The following is a 23545-nucleotide window of genomic DNA, read 5'->3' as shown; positions in this document are numbered from 1 at the left end:
AGCAGAATTAGGCTACTTGGTCCATAGATTATGCTCCACTATTCAATCATGGCTGATACTTTTCTCATCCTCATTCTTCTGTCTTTTCCCCATAACCCCGATCCCCTTATCAATCAAGAAGCTACCTACCTTTGTCTTAAAGACTCTCAATGACCTGGCCTCCACAGCCTTCTGTGGCAGAGTTCCACAGATTCTCCACTCTCTGGCTGAAGAAATTCCTCCTCATCTCTGTTTTAAAGGATCATCCCTTTAGTCTGAGGTTGTGCCCTCTGGTTCTAATTTTTCCTACTAGTGGAAACATCCTCTCCACGTCCACTCTATCCAGGCCTCGCAGAATCCTGTAAGTTTCAATAAGATCCCGCCCTTATCCTTCTAAACTCTAACAAGTACAGGCCCAGAGTCCTCAACTGTTCCTCATATGACAAACTCTTCATTCCAGCGATCATTCTTGTGAACCTCCTCTGGACCCTTTCCAAAGCCAGCAAATCCTTCCTTAGAAACAGGTCCCAAAACTGTTCACAATACTCCAGATGGGGTCTGACCAGAGCCTTACAAGCCTCAGAAGTACATCCTTGCTCTTGTATTTGAGCCCTCTTGACATGAATGCTAATATTGCATTCACCTTCCTAACTGCCAACTGAACTTGTACGTTAATCTTGAGAATCTTGCAAATTTTTGAAATCTTTGATATCAATCTTTCACCACTCTTTACCATGTCTATAATTCATGGAGATAACATTGAGGAATAAGTCAGTAATTGGTTGGGAAATAAAAGACAGAGTGTAAGGATAAGATTATTCTTGATCAGTGAGGTGAGACAAGATATTGTATGGCATCCTCCGTTTTTCACCATGTATTGAAATGGTTTGAACAAATAAAGAGGTGATATAACACAAAACTAGAAGGCACAGTTAACTGAAAGAATGAGAGAAGATGCTCCAAAGGGACATAGATTACTGAGTGCATCAAACTACAGCAGATGAAGTTCAATCTGAGATATTCAACAGAAGACATATGGGATTTCTTTTCTTTCTTCAACAGCATCCATGTACACAGTTCACTGAAAAATAATCATGGGCACAAAAAGTAATCGCAAAGGCTAATTAAATGTTGTTCTTTGTTTCAAAGGCATTCAAAAGAAAGGCATCAGCTGTGCACAGCCTTTGTCAGATTCCATCTGAAATACTGGGCATCAACCCTCAGGGATAGTACATTATCTTTGGAAGGCGTATAGAGCAGAATCACTATAAGGATATCAGGGCTTAAAGGGATAAATTGAGAGATAAATTTAGCCTATATTGTCAATTTTAGAAGGTTGGGTGGCAATAAGATTTGATATATCGTGGAACATGGAATAAAATTGGAATAATGAGGTTAAAATACAGACCAACCATGATTTAATTGAATGGTGGAACAGGTTCAAGGGGCGAAGTGGCCTTCTCTTGTTCCAATGTAGATCCCTTTTGCTACCTCCAAGCTATTTCCGCAGTCTGCTGACCTTCCATTCTCAACTTTTGAATTAGTTTCTAAACATTGTTTTCCATATTGAGATCAGTGAAGTATCCAAATATATGTTTAAAAACACTTTACAAGCAGAAGTTGAAGTGAAGCAGAAACAGAGTACCATCTTTTTATGCTATATGAAATAGGTGTGAGAATTGTCTTCTTTGGCTCTTCTGGACATCCTCTCTAGAGAGGAGCATGGCTGGAAGCCTCAGACAGAAAACATAACGGCTGTGGTAACTTTCCCAGTCACAGGCATTGCCTGGTGCAATTTTTCAAATCCACCTCCCCTGAAGAAATGTTTGAACATGAAAATTGCTGAATGAAGATGCTGCAAATTGGAAACAGACTGAATGAATCCCATCAACAGAAACGAGCAAAAGATTAGTTTGTTATGAACTACTTTCTTAGACCATAGTTTGATGAAAGGAAAACTTGTATTTTTGTATCACCTTTTATATTCTCACATTGTTTACTGACTGGGTCACTTCTTCACGATGCAACATGTTAGCAAGACATGAGATAACTGAATACTTGATTTAGCTTTTAAACAATGACCCTATGTAGATTCAGTCCTCTACATGAGGGAGACAGACAAATGATCTTAGTATCATTAAATGGCTGACAATTTAATGAGGATTAATTCAAGGTTTGAACTAAGTAGACTGGGTAATCTTGGATGGGCAAGAAAAGAGGATAGCAAATTAGACTGTATATTCCAGCTTCAAAATAACTGATAAAACATATCAATAATCAAGTCCTTTGTGCCTTGTTTGCAGTTGGAGTGTTATTACCTGTGAGCAGAGCTGTCAGTTGACAATACTTTTTGACTAGGGCAGACAGCTTGGACAGAAAAGGCTTCCCTAGTTTTTCATGACATTAGATACAATTTGAAGGATAAAGAAACTTGTAACCAGGGAAAGATCAACTTGAGCAAAAAGGGGGCATGAGATGGCTTTGGCAGGTAGGATAAAGGAGAATCCAAAGGTGTTTTACTCCTATCTTAAGAGCAAAAGAGTGGCTGGGGTAAAATCGGTCCTCTCAGGGACAGACGAGGGGAATTGTGCTTAGAGGCTGAGGGAATGGGGGAGATCCTGAACGAATACTTTGCGTCGGTATTCACGAAGGAGAGGGGCTTGATGTCTGGTACAGTCATCGAGGGAGCGGTAGACCAATTGAAAGATCTATCGATTACGAGGGAAGAAGTGTTTGGGCTTTTAGGTAGCATTAAAACCGGTAAATCTCCGGGGCCCGATGGCATTTATCCTAGGCTGCTTAGGGAGGCGAGAGATGAGATTGCTGGGCCTCTGATGCAAATCTTTGTCTCTTCTTTGGACACAGGTGAGGTCCCAGAGGACTGGAGGATAGCAAACATGGTACTGTTATTTAAAAAGGGTAGGAGGGATAACCCGGGTAACTAGAGGCCAGTGAGTTTAACGTCAGTGGTAGGCAAGTTGATGGAAAGGATTCTTAGGGATAGGATGTACGACCACTTAGAGCGTTGCGATCTGATTAAGGATACACAGCATGGCTTTGTCAAGGGGAAGTCTTGCCTTTCGAATCTGGTAGAACTTTTTGAGGAGGTGACAAAAATGGTCAACGAAGGACGAACCGTTGATGTTGTCTATAAGGCGTTTGACAAAGTCCCTCATGGTAGGTTGGTAGAGAAGATTAAAGCTCATGGGATATGTGGCCAGGTATCGAGATGGGTAGAAAACTGGCTTGCAAAGAGGAGTCAGAGAGTAGTAGTGGAGGGGTCTTTTTCTAGCTGGAGGTCTGTCACTAGTGGTGTGCCGCAGGGCTCACTACTGGGACCTCTTCTCTTTGTAGTGTATATAAATGATTTGGGAGAGGGAGTAGGTGGTGTGATCAGCAAATTTGCTGATGACACCAAGATGGCTGGATTGGTGGGCAGTGAGGAGCAGTGTTTGGCAATACAACAGGATATTGATAGGCTGGTATATTGGGCAGATACTTGGCAAACGGAGTTTAATCCGGATAAATGTGAGGTGATGCATTTTGGCCGGAATAATGTAGGGGGGAGTTATATGATAAAGGGTAAGCCCGTAAGGAGTATAGAATCACAGCGAGACCTGGGGGTGCAAGAGCACAAGTCTTTGAAGGTGGCAGTGCAAGTGGAGAGTGTGGTGAAGAAAGCCTATGGTATGTTAGCCTTTATAGGAAGGGGTATAGAATATAAGAGCTGGAGTCTAATGTTGCAGTTGTACAGAACGTTGGTTAGGCTGCATTTAGAGTACTGCGTCCAGTTCTGGTCGCCTTACTACTGGAAGGACGTGGAGACTCTGGAGAGAGTACAGAGGAGGTTTACCAGGATGTTGCCTGGTTTGGAGGGACTGAGGTACGAGGAAGGATTGAATAAATTGGGGCTCTTTTCCCTTGAAAGGCGGCGACTGAGGGGGGATCTAATAGAGGTATATAAGATTATGAAGGGTATAGATAGAGTAAACAGAGGTAAGCTATTTCCTATGATAGAGACACAGAGGACAAGGGGCCATGGGCTTAAGGTGAGGGGGGAGAGGTATAACACAGATATTAGAGGGAGGTTTTTCACACAGAGGGTAGTGGGGGTATGGAATGCTCTGCCAAGTAAGGTGGTGGAGGCAAACAGGCTAGAGTTGTTTAAGAGTAACTTAGACAGGCACATGAGTGGGTTGGGGATGGATGGATATAGGAGATTGTTTTAAATAAGGGTCATTAGCATTGGGAGTCCCTGGTAAGGTAAATGGATATGGTACAATAATGATTTTTTTCCCCTCTTTTTCATTCACAGGTTTTAAGTCGGTCCGCCTTGTGTCCAACGAGGGGCATACACGCGATGGGTCGTACTTGGGCTGCTCTTGGTTGTTCAAGGTTGGCCTAGTGCTTCACGTCGTTAGTGTGTGCTTAAACTGGACCAGATACTGGGCAAGACGACAGCTCAGTGACTATCACTGATTGCTGTGCAGACACATGGATTTGGGCCAGTGTCTGTGGGAGTTTGTGCATTCTCCCCGTGCTTGCGTGGGTTTTCGCCGGGTGCTCCGGTTTCCTCCCACACCCCAAAGGTGTGCTATTAGGCTGATTGGCAGTAATAAATTGTCCCTAAATTAGTTTCCCTCAATGTGGATGGCCAAAAAACATTGGATAAGGGTCATGGGTGGAGGGGGGGACCGGTGGTGTTAAGATGGTGGCACGGGCTCGTTGGGCCGAAGGGCCTGTTTCCCGGGCTGTTTTTGTTCTTTGTTTGTTTCTTTATGAAAATGCCAATACTTCAGAGCCAAGGAAACTTTTAAAGAAAATTATTTCTTGGGAAGTGGGCATTGCTGCAAGGCCAGTATTTGTTGCCCATTCCTAATTGCTCTTTAAAAGGTGATGAGCTGCTTTTCTGAACTGCTACAGTCCAAATGGTGCAAGTAACCTTACTTTACTGTTATGTGGGAAGTTCCAAGATTTTGGTTCCATGAAAGTGAAGACACTTTGATTTAGTTTCAAGTCAGGATGGAGTGTGGTTTGGAGGGGTACTTGCAGATAGCAGCACTCCCATCTATCTGCTGCCTTTTCCTTCTTGGTGGACAAGGTTGTGATTTGGAAGGTGCTGTCGAAGGAGCCCTGGAGAATTAGGACATCCCTATTCACATCAACTGGTACCCAGGACAGAACAGTACCAGAGCTCAGCATAATAAGCATCACTCATACTGTGCATGTGAAAGATATGGAATAAAATAAAAAGTGTTCTTAACTGTAACCATCACTTTATTTCACTTACAATATTTATCTGTACCCTGCCACGCCTGATCTAAGTTTCAAGAGTTCTGAAACACTATCATGAATTCTCCTCCCAAAAATTGGGGTTCCTTTTTTACATTCTGCAGCAGCAAGTTTCAATATACACTCAAAGGTATCACTTTTCTCTCTTATACACAAAGAACTTATCAATGCAAACCACAGGAGCTAGTCAGTTCAATTATAGATTCATTCAAAATGAACTTAATTCTTCAGACGTTAAAGAAGTTTTAAGCAAAAGTATTTTCAACAGGCAATTGATCATTATCATGCTCCCAGTTATTTTACGTGAAAGCTTTGGGAGTGACTGCTGGATAATTTTTAAACAACAAAATCATTTTTGATGATGGTACCCAGTATTGTACAACTGCATAGCAGTTTTTTTTAAATGATAACATGTCCTTCCAGTTTCCCTCCCTTCTAGTATTGGAGTGGGTGAAAGGTACTAGTCTTCCCTTCCAAGTAAATGCCTGGAGTTTCTCAGTATCAGATTTAGCCAGGGAAATAGTCAACTGTAGCAAAGTCTAACTGATCGGATCTATTCAATCCTACCCATGAGAAATGCAATCTTAACTGACAGATGTTCAGTTATGATGTCCTCAAGCCAAAGAGCTTCCGAATAATCATTCTATTGCCAACATCGATTAAGATATTATTGTGTACTGAATACCAAAAAAAACGAATACAGGATAGCTTTAAAAATTAAGAGGTGAAAGATTGACAACTAATATTTGAAAGGAAAAAACTGAAGGGCTTTTCGTAAAGTGTGTTAAATTATAAGATTAAGTGAGTGGGCAACAAATAAACATATGAAGAATAATATCAGAACATATGATGTTATTCACTTTGGTTATTAGATTAGAAAAACAGGATTTTTCAAACCTGGCATAAAACTTGTGAATGTTGATGTTCAGAGGCACATGAGTACATTCAAAGAACATAAAGTTAGCATACAGGTGTTGGAAGCAATTAGGAAGGCAAATAACATATTTGCCTTTTTATTCCAGCCATGCATTCATTTTTTGGTTGGTTCTTAGGATAAGAGGCTGAGTAAATTGGTCCTATATGCTCAGGAGTTTAGAAGAATAACAGGTCACCTTATTGACAATACATGATTCTGAAGAGGCTTAAAAGGATAGACAAAAGTTGTTTTCCTTGCTTAGGGAATCAAGAACATGGGAGCACAGAAAAAGGGGTCATTAACTTAGAACTGAGTTGAGGAAATAATTCTTCACTCAGGATTGTGAATGCTCAATCATTGGATATATTTAAGGCTGAGAAGATAGATTTTTGTTCTTTCAAGGAATCAAGAGTATAGGGAGCGGGCAAGAAAGCACAATTGAGACCAACAATCAGCCATAATCACACAAATATTGGAGCAGTTTCTGAGGAGTTGAATGGTTCATTTCTGCTCTTATTTATGTTTGAACAAATTAGATCCAAGTAAACTTTCTGCCTTGTGTAGAATTTAAGCACAAGTGTTTTCAAATTAACAACAGAAAGTTGAAACGTAGAAGAAAAAGTTCTTTGACTGAAAGGATGGTAAGCACATAGAACAAGAGTGTGGAACAAAAAAATGTCTTAATGGGTTTCGAGAAGGAACAGACAGGATCATCAATGAATAAGATTCCAGGTTATTAGAAATGCTGAAGGGAAGGTAGCAGATTCATGGGTGAAATGGACCAAAATCTTATCTCATCTGAAAGTGGTTGGCATGTGAAGATTTAATCGATCTGTACTGAATCACTGAATTGATCCTGGTTAGGGAGAGGAAGGAAAAAGCCACCAAGAGCACTATCTTGTGACTTGTACTGTAAAACGTACAGGTGACAGTAAGCAATAGATGTTCTTCTCAGTCAAACAGCTTTCCATGTGCTTAACCATCAAAGACAAAAATAAATAAGGACAAAAATAAATAAGGAATGGCCATATGGCCAAGAAGGCAAGGTTGATATTTCTTCAGTGGTTCAATATCCCATGAACTAATGAGGGCTCCAGGGCAGAGGTAAAAATTAATATTAATTCCCTCTAATTAAGAATCAAAAAAGAGATTAACATTAATTTACTCAGAGCTGGATGGGAACACTCACAATTGGACCCTCCCTATTTCATTAAAAAAAAAGTCTACTTAATTGTGACAGTCATATCTGAGAGAGAAAAGGCAAAAGTACTCAAACTAGTGAACTTACAGCAGGACCAAACTTTTGGTGAAATTGATCGATGACTACGTATTCCAAGCTTTCATCCTCCAACTCTGTAAGAAATCAACATCAGTTACAAATCTGCAAATACAAATACTTAACTTGTAACCATACATATAGGAATACAATGAACTTCACTGGGGAAGACAGAAAACGTATCATCTCCAATGTCATTCATCTTTCATACTTAGCTTTTTTCCAGTTAAAGGTTGCTTGTTGTAGAAGTAATCTCCAAACTTTATTCCAAGTCTGATGGATCCAATTACCCTTTTAGGCATACGGTAAACTTTGTGGGCCCGATTTTACCATCAAGTTGCACACGCTTTTGCATGTGAAAACTTGGTAAAGTCAGGCGTGAAGCGAGTGGCACAATCTGTGCCCATTCCTCCTTTTCCAATGGCTGCGATTGGGACCGTGCCCAAAATGGGCGCAACAGCAGTTTAAATGCATTTGAATGGAATAAAACTGAATTAAAATGCTGGACACCCAACTTTACCTGCACTTCCCCTTTCACCACTGCGTACGTCAATCGGGAATCGGCACGTATCAGACATGCTCAATAAAGTCCGACTCAAAGCTCCATCAATGAGGGTTAGCGAGGAGGTAAGTGCATAGTGTCTGACAGCTCTCTGCTTACTCACGGATGTCCTGTTGTTGCAGCCATTTTCTGTGTCAGGTTGGTGGTGGCTTTGAGAGTGTGCGTGTTTGTGGGGGGCTATTGCTCTGCAGGGTCTCTGATGTCCGACTTGCAAAATGGGCCTGGGTCTTAGCATTGACCTCGAGTCTAGCGGTGCTGCTGGGTCCTAGTGCATTCAGCTCACTCCCAGTTGAAGGATGTGCACAAAGTCTTCGCAACTTGCACTGCTGCAGCCTCTCGCCTTTACAAGGAGCTGTGGTTGTGGGGAGCATGTGGCTGGGGGAGCTTGTGACTGTTGATGTGCTAGGGCAAGCAGTGTCCCTTAACCATGCATTCCTCTCCATCTCCCCCCACCGCCCCTTTCAGAGTGATAAGATGGCTTTTGCAATGCAAGCAATCGATCTTGCTGTTCTTTTGGTTGCTGCTGGAGCTGAGGAGGAGGAGGAGGAGGAGGAGGAGGAGGAGGAGGAGGAGGAGGAGGAGGAGGAGCTGTAGGAAGAATTACGGACACAGAAGGCCCAGGCTTTACCACTTGCAGGAGGAGAGGGAAACGACCACCAGAGGCAGGGGGTGGCTGCCATTCACCCAGAAAGGCAAGGGGGGGTGGGGGGCGCAGGAGAAGGAGGGAGCAGAGACCCCAGCAGTTCCATGCACAAGTGTCATTTGAACAGATGTCGGACACCACGTGCCACCAACATCTCTGCCTCAGAAAGGAGACAGTGCAACACCTGCGCAACCTGTTGCAGGACCTGGCACCTTGGGGGGGGGGCCTCTCTCTCTCGGTGGCTTTTTGACAGCCACTCTGAACTGGCTCCTTTCAGATCCCTAGTGGTGGTGTCTGTGGAACTTCCCAATCTGCCAAGCACACCTGTGTCAAGCATGTCGCAGAAGCCCTGTATGCTTGGGCTGGGCAGTACATCAAACTCAACCTGGACCAAGCCCATCAGGAAGCCCAGGCTGCAGGGTTTGCAGCCATTGCATGGATGTCTAATGTTCAGGGGACCACTGATTGCACTCACGTTGTCCCCAAGGTCCTCTCCCCATAGAATCCACAGAGATTCACCACCAGAAAGGTGTTCCACTCTCCGAATGATCAATTCATGTGCAACCCCAACATGAACATTATGCATGTCTGTGCAAGACATCCAGGTAATGTGCATGACAGTTTCATTGTCACGAGCTGGGACATCCTGGAGGCATTTGAGGAGAAGCCCGGGCTGCGGGAGTGGTTTGTGGGTGATATGGGTTGCCTGCTTCAGACATGGCTGATGATGCCTGTGCAGAGGCCTGTATCTGAGGCACAGACACACTATAATGAGGCCCATGCAGCCACCCATGCGATAGTGGAGACGAGCATTGGGATTCCAGTATCTGGACCGATCTGGTGGGCCCTCCAAAACAGCCCAGTGATCTCTTCCTGCGTAGCGGTCGTGTGCTGTGCTTTGCATAATCTGGCTCTATAGAGAGGTAACCTATTGGAGGAAGAGGAGGATGTGGAGGCTGACTGGCTGGGTATTACTGGGAAGGAAGACCAGCAGGAGTAAGAGGAGGATGATCACGCCAAGGAACAGCAACCAGGCGCTGAAGGGCTGGTAGCTTAAGGGAGACCCTTACTACCAGGCAGTTCACTCATTAGGGGTTTGTATCTTTGCGTTCCATCCCACCCCCCTACCCCCCTGAAATTCTTTCTATATCCTGCAACATCAGAGCAATGGGTCTGGGTACTCTGTGTTAGCGAGTATTTTGGCAGGCAGCAGGGTGATGACAACTCACTAAGCACCGTGATGATGCCCTGGTGCAAACTAGTCTAACTCCTACCTGTGCTCTGCATGCACGCTGGGACCTGGGCCCACATCTGTGTAAGGGACTGGAAATCCCATACAGGGCCCTGGGGAACCAACGTCTTCCTTTTCTCAGTGACACAGCATTGAGGGGCCTCCCCAACTGACATCAACATAAAGCATCCCTCTGGTGATCATCAATGGAAATGGATTCAGAATCAAGACAAATTTGTCACAAGAAGGTGGTAAAAAAACATTTATTTGCAATAAAGGTGTTTAAATAAGACATTCTAGCATAAAAACTTATGAACAGAAAATGTTAGTGCTTAAACATCTTTTTAACTACTGCAGCCCTTCACCCATGCCATTTCAGTGCAACTACAACTTCCTTACCTTATGTGGCCCATGACTACATCTCAGTGACTCCCTAGAATGTACACCAGAGAATGTGGCCTGTGATGCGCGTGTCAGGCTTCCTCTGGAGGGCATCTCCCAAGCGTCTGGGATGTTTCCGTTACACCCTCTTCATCTCGCTGTCCCTGTGATGCCCCAGTGTCAGGAAGAGGGGAGTCAGAAGATGTAGCCACAGCCATAGCCTCCTGGCTGGAAGGCCCCAGAATAGTCTCAAGCCCTTCTTCCTCCCTTGGGTCACTCCATGGGATGGCAGTGCTTCTGCAGTGAGCCCCAGAAGCTCCGGTGTACTGGAGGACCACCCACATCCCACTTACGGTGGTCGAGTCCTTTGCAATGAGCACTTGAGTCGTGGGCCATGTCTCAATGGCTGCAGCAAGTGCCCTCTGAGACTGGGCTGCACTCTGCAAGCCCTTAGCCATGACCCTCTGAGATTGGGCCATGTTCTCAATGGCTGCTGCCATAGCCCACCATGTCTGCAGAATCTCGGTCTCTCATCTATGGCCTCCTGTGACTCTGCCATCACTTGGAGCCTGCCACTCATGGTGAGAATCCTCTGCCTTAGGCTGTCCATTGCAGACTCCACCCTCCAGTGTTGGCCTAGGAACACAAAACAGGCAAAGCTGGTCCACCTGAAAGCTTTGGGACTCATCCTAACAGCCTCACAGTTGGTCCAGCACGGCCGTCACCCCTCCTGCATTCCCTGGCTCTGTTGCTGCAACTCCAGCAGCTGAGAGAGAAGTGGTCTCAGAGGACCAGCATGTAGCCTGGGGCCAGCTGAGTCCTCGCCTCCGGGAGGTCCCTGCGTGTCAGAGGTCTCGGACGTTCCCTCCTCCACCCAATGTATATCAGATGTGTCGTGCTCACCAGTGACCCAGAAGCCTCAATACTAACTGGACCACTAAAGTGTCAGTATCTGGGATGGTGAGTTGTGAGGTGGAAGCTGATGCCAAAAGCCCTCGGAGGTCCCTTCACTCATATCCTCTAAGGACTCAACCGAACTGTCTTGACGAGGATGGATGGGAGTTGCTGCAGGGGTTTGTAGTCCAGAACCCCCAGGGCGTCTGGATCTGTCCCTGCAACTCAGGACACAAGGTTAAGTGCAAAGGAGAAAGAGGAATCCGGGATGCCAAACACGATTCACATTTCTCCACTGAACATAGAATAAAGAACCAACAAAATTAAATCGCAGGAATAGGTCCTTTGACTCACCAAGCCTGTAGCAACCAGGCTGCCCATCTGATTTGTAATCCCTATCCTTCCGGGGACTATATGCCTCCATTCCTATTCCATTCACATAATGGTAGAGATGCCCCTTAAAGGTCACTTTCCTATCTGCATCCATGACCTCCCTGGCAGTGGGTTCCAGACACCCACTGCCCTCTCTCCGCAAATAAAGACACTCAAACATCTCCTTTAAACTTTGCCCCTCGCACCCTGAAACTCATGCCCCCGAGAAGTCGCCTCAAAACGATTGAAAGAATGACAGGTGCTCACGTCTTGACAGCAGCCCGACAATGCTGTCATTGACAGCCCGCATCTCCCCTTCCCTTGAGAGCTCCAGCGCCCGCTCCTTAAAGGGGGTGAGGACCCGGAGGTATGGCAGAGGACCCGCCTTCTCACGGGTGTTGTGGTTGGTCTTCTCCTATGGAGACAGAAGGAACCATGAAAGAAATGGCGGTGTAACTCCTGCAGAATATCAGGTGATGGCTCTTAGAGAACAAGCACAGTGGGGTTCATAGGGTGAGGAGAGAAAGGGGGTGCTTGGAAGCATGCAGGATGCTGGGGATGTGAGGACATGGGGCAAGATGGGGTTTGACACTCACCCTTGCTGAATGTACCAGGTCATTGACCTTTTTCCAGCACTGCTTCCTGGTTTGCAGGGGCCAGTATCCTGGCACTGACCAAGGCAACTATTTCCTCCCAGGCCGCATTTCCATCAACCACTCTTGGTCTGAGTCGGGGGGGGGGGGGGCGGCAGGAGGAGGAGGAAGAGGAGGAGCAGAGTGTCCTGCCTTGCCTCTGCTGCATCCAGTAGTCTCCTCAGGTTGCCCTCAGAATCCGGGCACTGGTTGTGTGCATTTTGTGCAGGAACGCCTATCCATTCTTGAGTTTTTAATGGAGCTGCCCTGTGTTAGGATAGATCAGCTGCAGGCAGTTCGGCAGAGCATTCCAGCAAGTTACATGCAGTTTACTTGTTAGCATTGAGGGAAAGGCAAGTGAGCACTAGCAGGTGCTGTTGGGGAGTCAGGAGACACATGAGTGCCTCAATGATTGGGGACGGGAGAAAGAGAGGAAGATGCCATACAACCATGGAGTCCGAAGATGATGGGGGGGCTTGTGTGGGAGGATCAAGGGTGGGGGTGAGAGGGTTCATCCTGCCTGATATCTGTAGGTGAAGGGTGGATCTCTCTGCCTGAGGTGAGTGAGGGGTCTGCTGTGTTTCTACCTGAGTATAGTGAGAGGAGGGGGTGGGGGATCCGCTGCCACGCTGCCTGAGATGGGTGAGGGGTAAGAGGGTGGGAGGGGTCTGCTGCCACTCTGCCTGAGATCATTGTGGGGGGAGGGGGCCACGATCGGTCTGGGGGCAGGTGGGTGGGGGGGGGATAAGGGGCTTAGTAATGTTGTAGGAGTGGGGCAGTGTCTGTGGGGGCCAGAAGGAGGCATTATCCAGGCCGCACGATGTGGTAGGGGAGCAGCATTCTATCTTTTTTTTGTGAGCATGCGCAGTTGGAGGTGCCAATCAAAGCAGCAGTGTTTCGGGTGCAATAAGCCCCGCCCACAGGCTTGTGCAGCACAATTCAGAATCACTGATGTTTTTCAGGCAGAGTGTGTGTATGGGGGTGCCGCAGAAAAGGTCTAAACGTTGGATTTGAAACACTCCTGGATTCAAGTCCACCCAGCATTTAGGGCCCTATTTTACATTTTGATTCTATGTTTCAATTTCGGTCCAAAGCCAAATGACTACCAAGTTACTTAGTTCCATGTTATGAGGGGAACCAGACTGTGGAGGATTCATAAAGTAAGCAGAATGCCAAACAACACAGATGAAACATCAAACTGTACAATACTCTGCTCATGCCTTGAGCACCTTGCTCAGTTGTGGTCCCAAAGGAGACAGTCAAACTCCAGACATAGTTCAGACAAGAGTGACACATTGCTCCCCTACTTCATAGGGCTGAATTATGAAAGAGTGGAAAAATAAGCTGAGTGAGTTGACCCCAAACATTTAAAAGCTCAAACAGGATAAAAATTGTAACATTATAAGCTAAATTGCAGTAAAATTACAACAGGAAAACTAATGAAGACATGCTTATCTCAGGACGTTCATCTTCATGATTGATCAACAGCCATTGGTTTGCAAAGTTACTGATCCCCTGAAACAGTAATAGCTTGTGAAGCCAAATTTAGACTGAAAAAAAAGTTAGACACAAAAATTTACGTTAAATAGAAATGTGAATGTATCTCTGGGTCAAATGCACAAATCTGCACCAAGGAACTCCTTGAATGTGTGAATTTAGACTGTGAAATTGTCAACATATGAATTGGGATCTGAAGAAGGCCACTTGGTTCCTATATCATGCTCTGTCACTCAATAAGATCATGGCCAATCTGACTGTAACGTCAAACCCACATTCCTGCCTACCCAAAATAACCTTACACCCCCTGGATAATCAAGAATCTATCAACTCTGCCTTAAAAACATTCAAAGATTCAAAAATTTTTGCTTCCACTGACTTTTGAGGAAGAGAGTTCCAGAGGCTTCGCAAACAATAAAATGTGCAAAATTTAAATACTAAATAAATTTAAAAACATGAATAAATGTTACTGTCAGGATCAGTTATTGAGTCTTCAACATCGCAAAGTTAACAGTGGTACCTGAACTTCCTGCAAATTTGACAAAACTGTAAAGCTCCTAATTAGGAAAACAGTAATATTAGCAAACCAATCAGATCCACAGAACTGGATACCATAGAAAATACAAATCAGCTCATAAGGAGGACACATTCACAGAGCTATAGAGGTTTACAGCACGGAAACAGGCCCTTTGGCCCAACTTGTCCATGCCACCCTTTTTTGAAAACCCCTAGTTAATCCTAATTGCCCGCATTTGGCCCATTTCCCTCTATACCCATCTTACCCACGTAACTATTTAAATGCTTTTTGAAAGACAAAATTGTACCTGCCTCTACTACTACTTCTGGCAGCTTGTTCCAGACATTCACCACCCTTTGTGAAAAAATTGCCCCTCTGAACACTTTTGTATCTCTCCCCTCTCACCTTAAACCTATGTCCTCTAATTTTAGATTCCCCTACCTTTGGGAAAAGATTTTGATTATCCAGCTGATCTATGCCCCTCATTATTTTATAGACCTCGAAAAGATCACCCTCAGCCTCCTACGCTCCAGAGAATAAAGTCCCAGTCGATCCAGCCTCTGCTTATAAATCAATCCATCAAGTCCTGGTAGTACCTTAGTAAATCTTTTTTGCACTCTTTCTAGTTTAATAATATCCTTAATGGTCCAAACCTTCCAGTGTCCATGTCATCAGACGTGATACATAAATAAGGATATGAGCATCAGGACCCCACAAGTCCTGGAGCACACAGGTGCTGAACTTGGGAGGGATATGCAAGACGTGCCTACTTACCCGGAAATGTTACACTGGTTAATGCCTGGTCTAACTCAAGTGATTAGCCAGCATAACTGAACTGAGCAACAAAACTGACCACCTCCAACACCCCCTTCATCCAACTACAGTCCCCGACCTGACTCAACTACCTTCCCACTTGATTTGACTGTTCTTCCCACCTGACTACTCCAGACACAACCCAACTACTCCACCAAGTGACCCAACTACCTCTCCAACCCACCCACTCATTCACTTATTAACTTACTCACATTAATACCTTTAAAAATGTACCTCAATATGGAATCATAGAACAGAATTTTGGAATCCATACAGTGCAGGAGGAGGCCATTTGGCCCATTGATTCTTCACCAACAACAATTCCATCCAGGCCCTACCCCATAACCCAATGTATCCTGCGCAAACCAGATGGCGAAGGTATTCACAGACATCTTTAACCTTTCCCTATACCAATCTAAGGTCTTTACCTGCTTCAAGGAGCTCACAGAATCATAGAAACCCTACACTGCAGAAAGAGGCCATCTGGCCCATCAAGTCTGCACCGATCACAATCCCACCCAGGCCCTATCCCCATATCCCTACACATTTATGCGCTAATCCCCCAAACCCACGAATCTCAGGACCCTAAGGGGCAATTTTTTAGCATGGCCAATCAACCCAACCCGCACATCTTTGGACAGTGGGAGGAAACCAGAGCATCCAGAGGAAACCCACGCAGACACAAGGAGAACTCGCAAATCCCACACAGACAGCAACCCAAGCCTGGAACTGAACCCAGGTCCCTGGAGCTTGAAGCAGCAGCACCAACCACCATGCCACCCCTAATGATTATCACCTCCATACCAAAGAACAGCCAGGCAGTGTGCCTTAATGACTATTGCCCAGTGGCTCTAACATCCATTATTATGAAGTGCTTGAAAAGGCTAGTCATGGTACAGTTCAACTCCGGCCTCCCAGATTGCCTGGATCCAGTACAGTTCGTCTATCGCTGCAACAAGTTCACAGCAGATTCCATCTCCCTGACCATACTCTCAAACCTGGAACACCTGGATAGCAAAGACGACAGTGTCAGACTCCTACTAATTGACTATGGCTCAGCCTTCGACACCATTATTCCTTTGAAACTCATCTCCAAACTCTGCTTTGGGTTCAGCTCTTCCCCTGTGACTTGATCCTAGACATTCCAATCCACAAATCACAATCAATTAGGATGGGTAACAACACCTCCTCCATGATTACCCTCACTGATACCCTACAAGGATATACCCCTTATATACTAATGACTGTGTGGCCAAATTGTGCTCCAACTCCATTTTCAAGTTTGCGATGGTTCTACTGCAGAGGGTTGGATCTCAAATAATGATGAGATGGAGTACAGGAAAGAAATAGAAGATCTGGTGAAATGCTGCAGTGACAATAATCTCTCCCTCAATGTCAGTAAAACGAAAGAGATAGTCAGTGATACAGGAAGCATAGTGGAGAACATGCCCTGTCTACAGCAGGGATGAAGTGGAAATGGTCAAGAGCTTCACATTTGTGTGTGTCCGGATCACCAAGAATCTGTCCTGGTCCCTCGATGCCACACTACAGTTAAGAAAGCCCACCAACACCTTTTCTTTTTCTAGAGAAATTCGGCACGTCTGCTATGACTCTCACCAATTTTTACAGATGCACCTTTTCCAGACGTATCACCGCTGGGTGTGGCTCCTGCTCTAACCAAGACTGCAAGAAAACTACAATGGACACAAGTGAAAGGATGTTGCTTGATCCACAAACATCACATATGTTCTCCAATCAATTTCACAGAAATCCCACTGTTTCGTGCTTGCACCATATACTTCCAAATTCCTCTTCTTACAGAACTAATTTCATTTCATGGACTCTGCCTTTAGTGTTTTATGTCACAGATTTGTACATTCTAATTGCCCATTATAAGAACATATAGGTGTAGGCCATCTGGCCCCTCGTGCCTGCTCTGCCATTCAATAAGATCATGGCTGATCTTTTTGTGGCTCAGCTCCACTTACCTATCTGCTCACCATCACCCTTAATTCCTTTACTGTTCAAAAACTGATCTATCCTTGCCTTACAAATATTCAATGAGGTAGCCTCAACTGCTTCACTGGGCAGGGAATTCCACAGATTCACAACCCTTTGTGTGAAGAAGTCCTTCCTCAACTGAGTCCTAAACCTGCTCCCCCTTACTTTGAGACTACGCCCCCTAGTTCTAGTTTCACCCACCAGTGGAAACATCTTCCCTGCTTCTACCTCGTCTATTCCCTTCATAATCTTATATGTTTCTATGAGATCTCTCCTCATTCTTCTGACTCCCAATGAGTTTAGCCTCAGTCTACTCAGTGTCGCCTCATAAGCCAACCCTCTCAATTCCGGAATCAACCTTGTGAATCTCCTCTGCACCCCCTCCAGTGCCAATATATCTTTTCTCAAGAAAGGAGACCAAAACTGTACACAGTACTCCAGGTGTGGCTTCACCAGCACTTTGTACAGCTGCAACATAATCTCGCTGTTCTTAAACTCCATCCCTCTAGCAATGAAAGACAAAATTCCACTTGCCTTCTTAATTACCTGCTGCACCTGCAAACCAACTCCTTGAGATTCCTGCACAAGGAATCCACGTCCCTCTGCACATCAGCATGCTGCAATTTTTACTATTTAAATAATGGTCCATTTTGCTGTTATCCCTACCAAAATGGATGACCTCACATTTACCAACATCGTACTCCATCTGCCAGACGTTCGTTAACTCACTATTATCTCTCTCCTTTTGCAGACTTTCAACGTCCTCTGCACACTTTGCTCCTCCACCCATCTTAGGTGTCATTTGCGAATTTTGACACACTACACTTGGTCCCCAACTCCAAATCATCTATGTAAATCATAAACAATTGCAGCCCCAACACTGATCCCTGAGTCAAACCACTAGTCACTGATCGCCAACCAGAAAAACACCCATTTACCCCCATTCTTAGTTTTCTGTTAGTTAACCAATCCTCTATCCATACTAGTAGATTAGCTGTAACACTGTGCACCTTTATCTTATGTAGCTGTCTTTGGTGCGGCACCTTGTCAAATGTCTTCTGGAAATCCAGGTACACCACGCCCACAGGTTCCCCACTGTCCACTGCACTTGTAATGTTCTCAAAAAATTCCACTGAATTAGTCAAATATGACTTGCCCTTCATGAACCCATGCTGCGTCTTACCAATGGGACAGTTTATGTCCAGATGTCTCACTATTTCTTCCTTGATTATAGATTCAAGCATTTTCCTTACTACAGAAGTTAAGCTAACTGGCCTATAGTTACTTGTCTTTTGGCTATCTCCTTTTTCAAACAGCGGCTCACATTTGCTGTTTTCCAACCTGCGGGAACCACCCTAGAGTCCAGCGAATTTTGGTAAATTAACACTAGTGCATTTGCTATTTCTCCCATCATCTCTTTTAGTACCCCGAGATGCATTCTATCAGGACCAGACTTGTCTATCTTCAACCCCATTAACTTGTCCAACACTACCTCTTTCGTGATAATGATAGTTTCTAGGTTATCACCTGCCATAGCCTTCCTGTCATCAATTTTTGGCATCAATCTGTATCTTCCACTGTGAAGACTGACAAATACCTGTTCAATGCCTCAGCCATTTTCTCATTTCCAGTTATTACATCCTCCTTCTCGTCCTCTGAAGGAATTTAATTTATTATGTAATTAGCCCTTCATTTCTACTGTGATTACTTTAATTTGACTCTTGTTACAATCTTGCCGACCACTATTCACCTTATCATAACCTTAAAAGGTCTGTGTCAGGCTATTCCTTAAAGTTACCAGCTCCAGTGAGTCCCAAATCTAGAAAGACTCGATTTTTCACATCTCTTCCTACCTAACCAATAATTTCAGCTGATATCCTGGTGAATCCATGCTATATCCTTTCTGCTTCCTCAAAACTCTGTTTAATAGTGTGGTTCCAAAAATGGTTTCTGACACTCAGACTAGAGGCCAAGGTTTCTATGGGTTCAACATTGTCTCTTGCTTTTAAAAATATGCTTCCAGAATCAAAAGCCAAGGATGATGATTGCCATTTACTGTCCTGAATTATTTAAAAGGTGTGGTGTATCTGTCCAAGGAACTTCTGTTTCTCTAATCAGCTGAAATCTTACCATTTGAAGTACATATATTTTTCCACTTACATCCAAAATAATAATATTTCATATTATTCTACACTGAGTTACATCCACAATTTATCTGCCCACTCGAATGTCTTCCTTGTCTAGTCTTTATCAACAATTGCTACAATTTGCTGTACCCTCATTTAATGTCTTCAGAAGTATTACCATTTTGCTCCCAAATTCTCTAATCTAGCAATTTAAAGCAGTCACTCAATTTCACTTAACAGGAGTCTCCTTATACCAAATTAACATGGTACTGCTCATGTACCTGCAAAACATTGCTCTTTGAAAGCCTTCTCTGGGGTTGTGTCCTCCGGTGTGTCCCTTTTGTTACTTTAAAAAAAAAGTTAGGATTGAAATAAGCAATATAAATTATACATGTTCTCTCTCTCGTTGGATAGAAAATCACAGAGCTTTAAGCAGGGATTGACTATTGTGCAATTGGCCTTGGTAACCCAAATAAATTCTTTATTATAATCAAAAACATGACTTGCATTTCTATAGTGCTTTTCTTGACCATCAGATATGTGAAATCAGTTAGAGTCAATTAAGTACTTTTCACGTGCAGTCATATAGGAAACACGGCAGCCAATGTGCACATAGCAAGCTCCCACAAACAGCAATATAATGAACAGATAATTTTTTTTAAAGAGATGATGATAGAGGGATAAATAATGACCTACTCTTCTTTGAAATAATGCTACAGAATCTTTTGCATGCTCTTGCGAGGCAGCCAGAGCCTCTGTCCAATGCCTCATCTGCAAGACAGCACCTTTAACAATGTAGCACTTCCTCAGTACTGTACTGGAGTATCAACCTTGATTTTTCTGCTCAAGACTTCAAATGGGATTGAACCTAGAACCTGAACCTTGCGGCGTAGCTTTGTAGCTGAACTGGATAAAATGTAGTTGATGCAACGCTGGGTGGTTAGTATTGCTGCCTCACGCCAGGGATCTGGGTTCAATTTATTTGCATATTATTCCAGTGTCTGCATGGGTTTCCTCCCACAGTTGAAAATAATATGCAGGTTAGGTGGACTGCCATTGTAAACATTGCCCCGTGGTGTCCTAGGTTAGATGGATTAGCCATGGTAAATGTGTGGAGTTACGGGGAGAAGGCCTAGGTAAGATGCTCTGTTGGAGAGTCAGTGCAGACGCGAAGGATCAGATAGTCTCCTTCTGCACTGTAGTGATTCTATGAATACAGAAAATGATAACCTTGCTCTTGGATACCAATGGCAAATTGTTAAAGAGTGCACAGACTTTGTCTCCTGAGAAAAGATGGGAGTTGGAGATTCCATGAGCTGCCAAATGGATGGTTTTACAGTTGTGCTGGCATTTGTCTGGGGACAGGATGCTAGTTATTTGGAATTAAATAGAGCACAGCACAAATCTTTGGAAATTTAATGAAGCTTCATTTGCATTTTTGGTGTGTTTTTGAATTCAATCATTCTCAAACTTTAGTGATAGATATGGTTATTGCCCTTTAACTTAATTCAATGGTTTTCAAACATTTTGATTAAAAGATCCTTTTAAAATTAATCAGTAATCACACATTGTCTCTACATCATTACATATCATAAAGTAGTGATGCATGTGAGGAGCACATTGATAAAATTTTTATTAACACAGGCATATAATTAGATACAAGTGAAATGGATGTGCCTATTTCCCACTGCAAAGTTGGGTAACCTTGGCAGGAACAAGCATGGAGAGGGACAGGAATTACAAAGACAGCTAGAATAAGGGACAGCACAGCACACAAAACATAGATGGCATTCAGTCCAGCATGTTCACGCCAATCCAAAAAGCATCATCCTGTTTAATCCATTCTTCCATCTCTTGATCTGTACTCTGTAGGTTACGGTACCTCAAGTGCGTATCCATTCAACCCTTTGAGCCTGCTCAATCATTTAAATAGATCCTGGCTGGTTTGTATCTCAACTCAATATGGAGTCTTTGCTTCATATTCCTCGGGACCCTCAACTAACAAATATCTATATAATTCAGTCTGAAAGGTCCAATTATCCCCATGTCCACAATATTTTGGCATAGAGGAATCTAGATTTCCAATACCCTTTGTGTGAAAAGTGTTTCCTGATTTTGTAGCTTAATTTTCTCTCATTTTAAGATGATGTCTCCTTGCTGTTGAATACTCTGCCAGTGGAAATTGTTTCTACATATTGATATATCACATTCTTTTAACATTTTAAACACCTAGCTAAGATCACTTTTCAATCTAAACTCAAAACATTACAAACCAAGTTTATGCAATGTCCTAATAATTTAGTCAACAACAACATGTATTCATATGGTGCCTTTAATGTAGGAAAATATCCAAGTGCTCTCTGCAGAAATATTGTAAAACAAATTTGTCACTGAACTGGAAAAAGAATTATTAGATTAGATGAAAACTTCATCAAAGTGGTAGGTTTTAAGGAGCATTTTTAAGAACAAGACAGGATTAGTGGATTTAGGGAAGGAATTCCAAAGTTTACGATCTTGGCAACTGAAGTTGGATAGAGTGATTAAAATTGAGAATGCTCAAGAGATCAGAATTGGAGGAGCACAGACATGAGGATTGTGGGGCAGAACGAGGCCAGGAGAGACTGGAAGATAAGAATGCAAATTTAAAGTCCAAACCTTGCTTATCTGGGAACCTCTCAGTATGGAAGTGATAGGTGCGTGGGACTTGGTGTGGATAAGGTCAAGAACAGCAAGAGTAATGGATGGTCCTTCGTTTATGTAGGATTGAACATGCGAGACTGTCCAGAAGCATATCTGAATAACCAAGTTACTAGGTAACAAAGCCATGAGCAAAGGTTTCAGTAACAGATGAGCTGCGGTAGCAATGGAGTTAGGCAATGTTACAGAGGTGGAAATATGCAGTCTCTGTGAAAGTGCAAATGTCTTTTGGAATCTTATTTTGCGGTCAAATATGACACTTAGGTTATGAACTGTCCTGTTCAGTCTCAGAACGTTGCCACAGTCTACGAAGACGCAAATATCAGAATCAAAACATAGGGGCTTGTTGGACAGTACAGTTTATTACATCAATTTTTTTCTGGTGTGAACAGAATTGAAACCCAGCTGATGCTGAGAGTTCCTCCAGCCTGTTGAATGAATGCAAAAGGAGTTGGAGCAATCTCACTTGTAGTGAGCAAGAACCATCAAAACAAAAATTAAGCACCAAAAAGTAGAAAATGGAAAAGAATCTCAGTATCACACATTAGTAGGAATAATTCTGAAAGAGGCTGAAGAACATTTGTAGGGTGGGAAATATGTTTTTATCTCCCTAAATTTGCTACAACTGGCCCAGGGTATAATTTTCTATTAGCAGTGGGTATCTGAAACAACTGCGGGAACACAAGCTACATAATGATGCTCAGACTATTATGGATTGGAGTTGACCTGTGAAGCTTAAGGTTTTCAGTCAACACAATGCATCACAAAAAGCAATATAACAGCGATAGTACATTTGCAGGCAGCTAGAGTTAAAATGAGAAAACATGTGCATTGTGAACAGCCTGCCACTTACTTGTTGACATTTGTTGTCTTATTTGCTGATCCATTGGACAAGCTAGTCGATAAGGCATCAAGGATCTCCACTGAAACAAACACAGGATACACATGAGCAAGAAGTGGAATCTAGTGTACATTATATGCATGCAATTGTCATTAGCCTCAAAGCAAATGAAATAAGTTAGGACATTAAATTCTTAAAAGTGCAATAGACACTTCCAATTAATAGCTGAACCATATAAACTAGGAAGTTCTCAGGTTCTAACCCTCTATCAAATTAGCTAATCTCAGCTCACATAGCAGCAGGGATGGATGCAACTGATTGCAGAGCCTTAACAAAGCAGCCTGGTCTTAATTAGACAACAGATACCCATGTGTGGATGGACGTAGGATGAAAACAACTTCAAGCTTGACTGTAGTTTCCCACAGTCAAACAGATTGCCAAGAAACTCCACCTAAGAGTATCATGTGAACAACATGCACAATTGTTGAGGGAACTTCAGATCTCTGACATCAACTCTAACAAGGGGCCAATACATTAAATTTCCATTTAATAATTTTAATTACAATTATTGAAAACTTCTCACTTAGTTTGAAACTGTCAAACATATAGATATTATACAGGGTCAACTTTTTCTGCTGCTATATCGGTAGGGGTTGAGCTGATGCAGGGGAGGGTGGGGGCAAGTGAAGGTCATAATGGAGTCATAGAGTTAGAGGTTTACAGCATGGAAACAGGCCCTTCAACCCAACTTGTCCAATGTTCATTCCATAGTAAGAAAATAGAAACCTGTATTAAATAACCACTGCAAAAGCAGATAATTGATTTACAACCTCTTAAAATTGTCAAACTCTGAACACACCTAATTTTGATGTGAT

At 43.4% G+C, this 23545-nt stretch overlaps 1 protein-coding gene across 1 annotated transcript in view; it reads right to left on the bottom strand.

The window, feature by feature from the left end:
• The window catches only part of exd1 (exonuclease 3'-5' domain containing 1), a 51826-nt gene that overhangs the window by 20473 nt on the left and 7808 nt on the right, over nt 1–23545 (bottom strand). The window contains exons 3-5 of the mRNA XM_080201907.1: nt 22683–22752; nt 19414–19478; nt 7476–7540 (exon numbers count right to left, since the gene is read on the bottom strand). Coding sequence (XP_080058033.1) covers nt 7476–7540; nt 19414–19478; nt 22683–22752 — 200 coding nt within the window. The remainder of the gene's footprint in view (nt 1–7475; nt 7541–19413; nt 19479–22682; nt 22753–23545) is intronic.

Source organism: Carcharhinus amblyrhynchos, chromosome 14 (assembly GCF_965287045.1).
Source record: "Carcharhinus amblyrhynchos chromosome 14, sCarAmb.v2.hapA, whole genome shotgun sequence".
Lineage (NCBI taxonomy): Eukaryota > Metazoa > Chordata > Chondrichthyes > Carcharhiniformes > Carcharhinidae > Carcharhinus > Carcharhinus amblyrhynchos.
The sequence above is the reverse complement of the archived record's forward strand: the minus strand, read 5'-3'. Positions and strand labels throughout refer to the sequence as shown.